The following is a 10,987-nucleotide window of genomic DNA, read 5'->3' as shown; positions in this document are numbered from 1 at the left end:
GTAGCTCACAACCAAAATGGAAAGGAACAAACCATTAGAAGGTCGTAGTGTAATTAGGTATCAGTTTATCTTGACTGTATAATTACACTAGTACACTTAGTGTGTATTGAGTAGGACCATTTGAGGTCGTTTCTTTTATACTGACTTTATAAAGAAACAAAGACCTCGGTTATTATGGAAGTGTGTGCTCTTAATCCTGATATAATAACAAGCACATATATTTGATATTTATTTCTTTAATTTATCAATGGGTGAGGTTTAGTTCGATGAATCAATAAGCCCGATAAGTTGGGAAATGATATCACTTATAGTGTGTGTTGTTGATTATAGAAGGAAACTGTGTCCTAGAGATACTAGGTTGATAATGTCCCCAAGAGGAGCTCATAAGGATTGTCATGTTAAACCCTGCAGGTGGACTTAGTCCGACATGACGATAAGGTTGAGTGGTATTACTCTTGGACTTAGATATTAATTAAATGAGTTGTCAGTAACTCACTTAATTAGTGGACATTCGATATCTTAAACACAGGGAGACTAACACACTCATAATAAGAAGGAGCTCAAAAATATAATTTGGGATTGGTGCGGTAGTTCAATGATAGTTCTCTAGTGGAATGAATTATCATTGATAAAATTAAGTTGTGTGTTCGGGGCGAACACGGGATGCTTAATTTTATCGGGAGACCAAAACCAATTCCTCCTCTCGGTCCCTATCGTAGCCTCTTAGTTATAGAGTTCTATACCCACCTATACCCACCTTCTATACCCACCCAATAGGGGCCGGCCAAGCTAGCTTGGGAAATAAGCTAGGGCCGTCCTAGGTATAAAATTGGGTGGCCGGCCCTAGCTTGAACCCAAGCTAGTAGGGCCGGCCAAATTAAATTAAAAAAGAAATTTAATTTTAATTTTTATTATTATGTGGAAGATATAATTTAAAGAGAATTAAAATTAAAATATCTCTCTTGTAAAAGATCTACAAAAGATTAAAGAAAAATATTAGATCTCTTTCCTTATTTGTAGATTGGAGAGATGTTTTATTTTCTCTTTAAAAATTATTCACATGTTGATAAAATTAAAATTATAGAAATTTCCTTTTATCAAACATGAAGAGATTTTAAAGAGAAATTTTATTAAAATTTACGGAAAAAATTAGGAAGTTTTAATTGTTGATTAAAACTTGTCTAATTTTTCCTTCATTGATGTGGCAATTGGTTTTAATTGGGAAATTTTATTTTATTTTTCTCAATAAAATCATGTCAGGAAATTGAGGAAATTTTATTGTAATTAAATTTCCTAATTTGCTAGGCCAAGGAATATAAAGAAGGGGTGAGGGTGCCTTGAGACACAACATCTATTATTTCTCTCCTTCTTTTGTTGTGTGGCCGGCCATCCTCTCCTCTCTTCCTCTTGTGGTGGCCGAACCTCTCTCCCTCCCTTGGAGGTCGATACTGAGAAGAAGAAGAAGAAGGAGAAAGCTAGCATCTCTTGGAGCTTGGTTAGTATTTTGGTTTTCTCCTTGGTGAAGTTTTTCCTTTGTGGCCGAACCTTGAGGAAAAAGGAAGGTGGTTGGTGGTTTCTCATCTCGGTAGATCGTTGCCCACACAACGTCCGAGGTTAGAAGAGGAATATGGTAGAAGATCAAGAGGTTTTTTTACAAGGTATAACTAGTAATTTTTATTTCCGCATCATGCTAGTTATTTATGGAAATAATACCAAATACAAGAGGCTTACGTTCTAGAATTTCGAATATGTTTTTTCGATGCTGTGTTCTTTTGTTTTTCTTTTCCTTGTGATTTGATTGTTCTCTTTGGTTAACCTAAAGTTATTTTAGGAAATTAAATATTAGCTTTCTATAAAAGGTTTTGTCTAATCGGTGGTGGTTGCTCCCATATCCAAGAAGGCCATGTGCCTCGCCACGTCAGTACTGTGAACCAATTATGGAAATTAATATTTAATGGAATTAATAACTTAAGGAGACTTGGGTCGAACGTGTAAAGTTCTGCAGGAGATCCAAGTCAAAACCTAAAAGAACAAATAGATTAAGTTTTGGATCAAACGTGTTAAGTTCCGCAGGCGATCCAAAATTTAATTTAAAAGAACACATGGTAGCTAGGAAAAGGTTCAGAACTTTGTACAAATATTTTTTTGTATAGTGGAACCTATAGATTTTCCGAGTAGCAACCAACACCAGCATCCATCTCATCAACTTTTGGATAGGATCAAACTAAAACTATTACAATAATATTAAAATAAAGATATTTTCAATTTTCATAAGCTAAGACATCGTTATTTTAATGATAATAAAAATAAAAGGTCCTTTTGATTTTTTCCTAAAATAAAAAAAAGAGTAAATAAAGTAGTCGAAAGATAATTAGAGCTCCGAGTTCATGCCTGACCCAAACTCGTAACCCGACAAGTGGAAAAATGGAATTGTTGTCGATCCTATCCGAGCTAAAATTAATTATGTACCTTACACTTTGTTAATAAGACGTTCATTATACTGTCTTCAATCCTGACCGTCCGTCCAGTATAAAATGAAGGTGAGAGGAATATCCTTTGGATAGGATACCAACTGAATTTATTTTTATGAGTATCTTTTGTAGAGCGTTTTAATCGTATCAAAGTCTGCAACCGGCGCTTCTCTTTTCGGTATCTCTCTGTCTCTCTGCGGCGCGAACTTCGCCGGCGATGGTGGTAGCGGAGGAGGCGGCTCAGTTGGATCGGCTCGAGATCCAGGTCGACAGCGGCGGCGGAGGGGCGTGGGAGTACCTCTGCCTCGTCCGCAAGCTCAAAGCCCGGCGATCCGAGAAGGTCCTAAAGCACGGACTCGCCATTTTGAACGATCCTACGGTCCGATCCAAGCTCGGAGGAGAAGGTATGTCACGTTAATTGATCTTTTTATATATATATTTTTCTGTATAATTGTTGGAGATCGCTTCCAATCTTTCATGGGTCGTAGGGCAGTCTTATGAGACACCTAGATCCGGCTGTTTGAAGCCTTAATACACGTTCCCCTTTGTCCATATGAGAATTGTCTTTGTGGAGAACATTGCCATCGGAGAAGTAGTAAGATATTCGATCAAGAGAATCAAAATTTCACTGGGCCATGCAAAATGTATTTCTCGAGTTCGTGTTGGTAGATCCAATTTGTCTGGATGAATTCATAGAAAAAATGACTTGGTAAAAGGTTTCCTGTCAACATTTCGAGCGATCAAATCAAATATTGCTATCAATTTCACTCGGAACTATGATAAGCTGTGCTTTTTGGTGGTACTGATGCGTCAGTTTAAGTGTAATTTACCTCTGACCAGACAGCTTAAGCATTTGGATAGACTGTAAATTCCTGGAGCTAAATTTTTCTGTTGGTTGCCTAATAAAAGAAAGAGCTGAGGTACAAAGCCTACTGAGATTCACGGTTATGCCAATATGATTTCATATGATATTTTAATGGAACTACGAACTTAGTTTTCAATTGCATTTGACATGTTTGTTATACATTTTCTATAACAAGCATCCAAGAAAATATTAGTTTCTAGCAAGATTGAATGCCTAGTTAATTCCAAACATCAGGTAGAGACTACGACGTGATATAACTTCCCATTGTCACCCACGGCTCACCTGCGGAAATGGTTTGGGCCAATCAGTAATTGTTATATATACGATATCACTACTTTGCCAGACTTCTTTTCTAATTTCTATAGGAATTATTGGCAAAAGAAGTGACATGCTTCGAAGGTCAAATTCCTTCTCAACTATTAAGCATTGTACTTTTTCCTGTGGTTGCCATACAAACATCTGTAAATTGACATATGCTAAAAGCCTACCTGAGCAATGGAAGACAAGAAATTTACTGTTTCTCTTTTGATGCAGAATGGACTCTTTATGAGCAGGTAGCCTTTGCTGCTTTTGATTGCCAGCAACACAATGTTGCAAAGGTACAATTCTCTCAACCTGTATATTTAATTAATTGTGTTTTACTTCTTGAAGTTAATTTTATTAGCTTTGAGTAATGGTTGTGTCTTAGTTTTCCATCGACACATGATTTTGTACACACACACATCCTCTATCTTAACTTATATATTTATTTTACTTAACACATAACTGATGTATTTTACTTCAGGCATGTATCTTCTATCTTAACCTATATATCTGATTGTATTTTACTTCCTTTTTGATTATTTTACTTGCTCTGAACAACAGTTCCTTGATATACATATCGCTAATACATGGTTTTGTACACACACATCTTCTCACGCGTTCGTGCGCGCACACATCTTCTATCTTGGCCTATATATTTATTTGATTTTACTTCCTTGAAGTTTATTTTACTCACTCTGTACCATAGTTCATTTTGTATCTTGCAGTAACACATGATTTTCTATGTCATTTCTATGTCACGTACTGCGAAGTTTTATTATGTTTTTTGCACTCTCACCTCTATAGGTGCCTTTTAATATGATTAGCTTGGAAATTGCTAAATTTTTTATTGACCACTTGACCCACCCATTTATTCATTTGGTATATGAATGTGTGTTATATAGCTGTTAACATCATGTGTGTGAGAAAAAGTTCTAAACAAATGTTTGACGGTCTGAAGAAGTTTTTTATCTTTGCCCTATTCAAAGTACTTCCTGTTATTGCAAGGTCTTTCAGAAAGTCTATGGAAATTGAGAAGCATTTTAACGGTTATTAGGATGTCAATTTTAAGTGATTGTCTGGAGTAGAAAAAAAAGAGAGCATGTTTTCCATTATTTTCTCCTTAAATTTTCAACATTTTATAGTAACTTGGTATCTTTTTTTTCCTGCAGGATTGTATAGCAGTTCTCTCTAAGGAATTCCCTGGAAGCCTAAGAGTTGGTGAGCTTTTCCATTTTTTTTCACAAATATTAATATATATCAACACTAAACAGTTCGTCATCTTCTAAAATAAATAAGCAACTGCATTATTTCTTTTGGAGTCAGCAAGGTCAACAAAGCTTTGTTAAATTGCTAAACCAATTGAAATGTTTGGGTTGTTAGATTCGGTTGATCCCCTAGGATATCTAAAAGATCCAGCACAGCAGTTTGTGAAGGTTGAAACATCTGTGCCTAACAGGTTATGCTATTCAACCTTCTTTGCAACACTGAGGCATGACCCAAGCTGTAGAGAACACTAGTCAAGTATCCTTTTGGACCGCCTGTTGTCTTAACTCTTTAAGTCAGGATTTAGGTTTTTCTTTAGTTTTTTAATTTTCTTGTCATTAGCTTGTTGATTGACATTAGAGTTACCATTTTTTAAGTATAAACACTTAGATTCTTCAACCATCACTTCTACCTTGCCTTTGGCACTGCCAATTGAATGTTGTTCTTTTGCTCTTGTGAAATGGCTTGTTGCAAATGTTAGCACTTGAGCAGATTCATAGACACACAATGGAAAGAATATCTAATAGTAGATAAACAAGACATAGAGAAGCAAAATGTTTTGTGATTTCTTTAACCTGCAAAATGTTATTATGAAGTTACCATGCTTTCAGTTACATTTAAGGTTTACTATGCAAATGCTTGTTGATTTTGTTCAAAGATTGATACTAATTATTTTGGTCAACCCTTCCCCGGGACCATACATTGGCGGGAGCTTTGTGCACCGGGCTACCCTTTATTGATACTAGTTATTTTAGGACTTTATAGTTACATATTTTTGCAAAAATTTTCAGGAAGACTAGAGGGAATGCTGCTTGAGGCCAAAGGTGCTTTGGCCGAAGCAGAAAAAGTATATGCACGCCTTCTAGAAGACAACCCACTTGATCAGGTGCTTTCTCAAATCTCAATCTCTGAATAATCTTTCCTGTTTCATTCTGAGTTTTGAATGAAAAACACTTGGTTGTAGGTCTGAATGTTAAATTCTTGATAGGTTGAGTTTGCTGACATATGCTCGATCAGTGTTTGATGGCATAATACTATCAATTTGTGTTGCTAAATGCAACTTGTGATTTGACCAAGTTAATTGGGTTTCTTTAATATTTGTTTGCCCTTTAGATGTTATGGCTTTTTTATGAATTTCTTGAACAACGAATTGTAAGTCTTATACCTACACTGTGCAGATAATCTTCAAGAGAATGGTTGCTATTGCAAAAGCACGAGGAGATATGAAAGTTGCTGTTGATTTTCTCAACAAGTACTTAGACATGTGGGGACTTATCCATTAGTATTTGAATTTTCTTTGTTATGTTGCATTACAATCTTTTGTTACTAACACATTGTGAATTGTTTGACATTATATTAGATTTATGGCGGATCATGATGCCTGGAGAGAACTGGCTGAGATCTATGTGTCTCTACAAATGTGAGGCATCTTGATTGTCATTTTGTAATACCGTTTAGCATATTTTACTGCTTATTTATGTTTTTCCAACTTTTCTTCCCATTCAGGTATAAGCAAGCAGCCTTTTGTTACGAGGAGCTGATACTGTCTCAACCAACAGTTTCTCCGTATCATCTAGCGTATGCAGAGGCAAGTAGCTTTCAACGATCTTGGCAATTCATTCATGTTCTTAATTGCTATTCTTCCATGTACAGATGGTTTCTAATGCATTTAACATTCTTAATTTAATGCTTCTCCCTTAGAAGAGCAATAGTAGATACAGTCTTGTTTATAAATTTGACACCTTACTTGGATTTTTGTTTATTTGGAAACTACTATTTTTATTTTTGAAGCATTTTGGACCTAACACCTTAATAGATTTTATTTCTCATTTCAACTAGTTGCTATACTTGATAGCAGCAGAGGTATAGTATAGTTCTAGACATTGTAGTAGGTGATCCAATTGAAAATGACAGCCTTTGATGGAGAAACCACATGATGTTGACTAGATCGTCAATTACAATTTGAGCATTTGCAAGATGTCCAAGCCTTATATGAGCGAGACTGTCAATGCAAGCAGAATTGTGGGCTAATGACAAGGAAGAACTATTATTAACTTGAGTTGGACCAACAGTTGGATCTATCAAGTAGTTAATGTGTTCTCTTGATTTGGTGGTAGACTTGACCACGGTTCGGAACCGACGGTTCGACGGTTCCTGGCAGGTCAACCCTTAATCTTAACCACCCAAGACGATTACGGTTCACGGTTCGCCATGATTCAAGTTTATTGTATTAAAAAAAATAAAAATTATTTTAAAAAAGGGCTTACACTTATTTAAGCTGCCTACGTATCGCCTTAGGGTATAGGGGAATCAAAGTCCACGTAGTTCTTTTACATTGTTACCCTTTTACATTATCGCTCAATTCCATTTCCCGTTTCTGTTATATTCGTTCCTTCAGTATCAAAATCTTTGACTTCGTCATCTAAAAGTTGCATTCCTTGGATTCTTTTTTCGGCTCTGGTCCAATCGTCCAGTAATGCTTGGGCTTCCAATGAGTCGGGAGACAAAGTTGATCGTCATTCATTTAATATGTTACCATCGGCACTGAACGTTTGCTCCACAGCAACAGTTGACACTGGACAAGCTAAAATTTCTTTAGCGATCACGGAGAGGACGAGAAGCTTTGAGCCTTCTGCGACCACCACTTTAAGATATTGAAATTTTCGCTATCTGTTTCATTAAAATCAAAACAAGTTGTAAAATAATTCTCAAGTTCCTCCGTGGAACTTGAGGATCGTTGTGGACATTTCGTCCGTTCTTTTAATAAAAGTTGTGCTTTTGTAAACTTTGTATTTCAGAAATATTAATTTGTATTCCATATTTTGCATAATATTGATTATAAATATCATATAAATAAATTCTAACATTATATATAATATTAACTGGATCAGGAGGAGAAGAATCTTTAATTGAATTAAAGCGTCATAATATAAAGTTAACATTTCTCGTAAAACTTCTAATTTAAATCTAGGATTTAAAGCAAATGCAATTAAATAAATTTCATGAATAAAATAAAAATGTTTTTCCTATTTAGTTTTCATAGCTAAGATGTAAGAAGATAAAAATTTATTATTAATATGTTCATTTAAAACTAATACTATATTAGAAAAATTTTCTAAAACTAATTGAGCAGTGGGATAATAAACACCGGAGAGTGTTTGGTTGCATCATTAAATACTTTTAAAATTTCACAAATACTACTATAAATATTACATTGTTGTGAAAATAAATATATATTAGTATTAATATTTTGTGCAAAAAATGAACATAATAATTCTTTATATTGAAATGAATCATGTAATAATTGGTATGTTGAATTCTAACATATTGGTACATCACGTGGAAATTTTTTAGGTCTCATTCCATTAGTTTTACAAAACCTACCCTATTGTTTATGGATAGACCATAAATAAGAAATTGCAATTCTAATTTGTTTAATATAATTTTCTAAAAATTTTAATTTATCTTGAACATATAAATTTAAAACATGGCATACACAACGAATATGAAAAAATAAACCACCAATAATAAATGACAAACAAATTTTAGATCATCTATACAAGTGGTATTGGAACTAGCATTATCTAATAATATTGAAAATATTTTATGAGTTAATCCATATTCTTCTAAAATTAAACATAATAATTGTGTGATGTTATGAGCATTATATGATTCATCAAAAACTCTATAAGCTAACAATCTTTTTTTGGAGGTTCCAAGAGTTATCAATCCAATGACAAGTCACACCCATATACGAATATGTTTGTCAATGATTACTACTAATATCGGAACATAAAAAAAAATTATTTAATTTACTAAATTCATCAATTAATTTTTTTTTCTTGTTTTACTAATTTTTTAATTGTACGAGTAAGTGTAGTCCTATGAACACGTTTAGTACATGGATTAAGAGAATCTTTATAAAAATCTTCAAACGTACATTTAAATCTAAAACTAAAAGAAAGATGTTCTACGGAAATAAATTTATCTAATGATTCTCTTAATTTAATATCCGAATATAAACATAAACTGGAATCAGTAGTACCGCTAGTTGAAAAAAATCTTGATAATTGTGTTTGAGAATGGTCGAGTCCATATTCCGTCGGGTGCTTCGTTTCTACATGTCATTTCAACGATCCATAGCCGTTGTCGGCTTGGAATTTGTAGGAAGCATTGCAGTGCTTACATTTTGCACGCATTTCTCCAAAAGTGACATTCTTAAAATGTTTAGTGAAAATAGAAGACTTTAGAGGAGGAAGTTTCCGAATCTTAAAAGTAATTGCATCGGTACTTCCTTGTATATCGGTTGTCGGATTCAGAAGGTACTCAATCTCATCATCGGTGGATTAAATGTTGGGGTCCTCCTCCCGCGGATTCACTATTTCCTTTCCCTTCCGAGCTCGAGATGATGCACCTCCACGGCCTCCTTCCATTATAATTGAAAATTAGAAATGAAAGTGTGTAGAAATGAAGACAAAAACTATAGAGAATACGAAATTGAGATTAAGAGTAGAGAAGATGTGTGTGAATATGATGAAATGAACTCTCTATTTGGTTGGATATTAAAATTACTTATCTTTGTTATCGCCTAATCATCTCATTGATATCAGCTTTCGGGATAATGTATAAGGTATATGCCAGATTTTCTTTTTCAATGTTAAATCGTCAATTTTGAGACTTAACTATGATCACAGGTGGTAGCTTGAAATTTTCAGTTTAGTGAAATCTTACAAACGGAAGACAAAAGAAAAACTAGAGAGAGTATTCAAAATATATTTGAAAGGTTGATTTAACGAATGTCTAATCCCAAGGGCTAGGCAATTATTAAAACCATGAGATCTCTCATTTTCCATGGTTAATGTTCTTGCGTGGTTTAAAATTTGGACGAGGAATCCAAGTTTCTTGCCAGTTTTATGGATACCCACTTTATCAAGTAGACATAGTGGCAATTTCAGTTTTCTTTCTAATTCTAGACCAATAAAATTGCAAATTTCTCACTCGAGCAAGCAGATCAGATAAAAATAATTTGGTAGTTTATCCTCTCATAATTTATTTTCCTTTTCTCGGTTGACAATGAATTACAAGAGCATGCAAGTTCCCTTCAAGTGATCTCCTCACTGTCTTGTGTCTTGATTCAACAGGTACTTTACACCATGGGGAGCCTGGAAAATCTCCAGACAGCCAAGAAGTACTATGCATCTGCCATCACCCTAAGCGGAGGAAAGAACATTAGAGCTCTCTATGGAATATGCTTGGTAAGACATCCTTGATAACTACTACTTGTCGCTTTCCCACAATTATCGTACTCGCTGACATTTCACGTCAAATTCCTCCAGTGTAACGCTGCCATCAGTCAGCTAACAAAAGGCAGGAACAAGGAAGAGAAAGAGAGCTCCGATCTGCCATATCTGGGGGCAGAAGCTTTGCGACGCGACTACAAGAACAGGGCTCCCAAGAAGCTGCCTCTTCTCAACAGCATGCTTAAGAACATGAAACTGAGTTCTTGATCCGAAATCTGCGGAAAGGTTATTCCATATTTACTTGAGGATATTTTTATTTAGATCTGTTCTTTTGGGGGCTAGGGCTGGCTTCATCTGTGGGTTGCATTTACTGAATTATTTTGTTTCAGACGAGAGAAACATCTATTTCCCCAGATCAAAATACCATGACAGAATTGGTAGTATACAGCATCGAAAAGTCTGTTCTTATTTCTAAGAAGCCTCAATCTTGTCCGGCACAAAAAAACAAAGGGTGAAGCAAATAACACCGAATCAAACCTGGAATGATGGTTGTGCCTAGTTTTTTCTTATGAAAATTTTTAGTAAATTAGAAAGTGCTCATGACGAGCAGCTCAGAAGTCCAGTATTCTGTAGTTGCATGTCCTATTTGAAGAAAATTTTCTATAAATGTATTATAATTAGAGATCAAAATACAAATATTTAGTTGACAATTTAGTATCTTTCCGTTGCACCGTAGCCTAAAAAGCTTGTGCAGGTTATCTGGCAGTTAATACATTATACCATATCACTCACATAGGTCCATATCTACAAAAGGTTAGATAAACGGTTGCGTCTAGCTTTAATAC

At 34.8% G+C, this 10,987-nt stretch overlaps 1 protein-coding gene across 1 annotated transcript; it reads left to right on the top strand.

Moving 5' to 3' along the window:
* The first annotated feature begins 2,603 nt into the window (after positions 1–2,603).
* On the top strand, positions 2,604–10,678 carry LOC122042736 (ER membrane protein complex subunit 2-A-like). Its single transcript, XM_042603034.1, has 10 exons — positions 2,604–2,875; positions 3,871–3,935; positions 4,809–4,857; positions 5,694–5,788; positions 6,081–6,166; positions 6,263–6,322; positions 6,409–6,490; positions 10,044–10,157; positions 10,239–10,427; positions 10,532–10,678. Exons 1-9 carry the CDS (start codon positions 2,689–2,691, stop codon positions 10,407–10,409), a joined length of 909 nt encoding a protein of 302 aa, XP_042458968.1. The 5' UTR covers positions 2,604–2,688; the 3' UTR covers positions 10,410–10,427; positions 10,532–10,678.
* Positions 10,679–10,987: the final 309 nt, after the last annotated feature.

This window comes from Zingiber officinale, chromosome 2A (assembly GCF_018446385.1).
Source record: "Zingiber officinale cultivar Zhangliang chromosome 2A, Zo_v1.1, whole genome shotgun sequence".
Taxonomy (NCBI): Eukaryota; Viridiplantae; Streptophyta; class Magnoliopsida; order Zingiberales; family Zingiberaceae; genus Zingiber; species Zingiber officinale.
Note: the sequence above shows the minus strand (reverse complement) of the source record. Positions and strands in the feature narration are given on the sequence as shown.

What these genes read in the sequence shown, in the direction of transcription:
- LOC122042736 (XM_042603034.1), top strand. Translation starts at nt 2,689, where the DNA reads ATGGTGGTAGCGGAGGAGGCGGCTCAGTTGGATCGGCTCGAGATCCAG. An exon ending in ATCCAAGCTCGGAGGAGAAG is followed by an intron (nt 2,876 to 3,870) that starts GTATGTCACGTT and finishes CTTTTGATGCAG; the next exon opens with AATGGACTCTTTATGAGCAG. An exon ending in AAGACAACCCACTTGATCAG is followed by an intron (nt 5,789 to 6,080) that starts GTGCTTTCTCAA and finishes TACACTGTGCAG; the next exon opens with ATAATCTTCAAGAGAATGGT.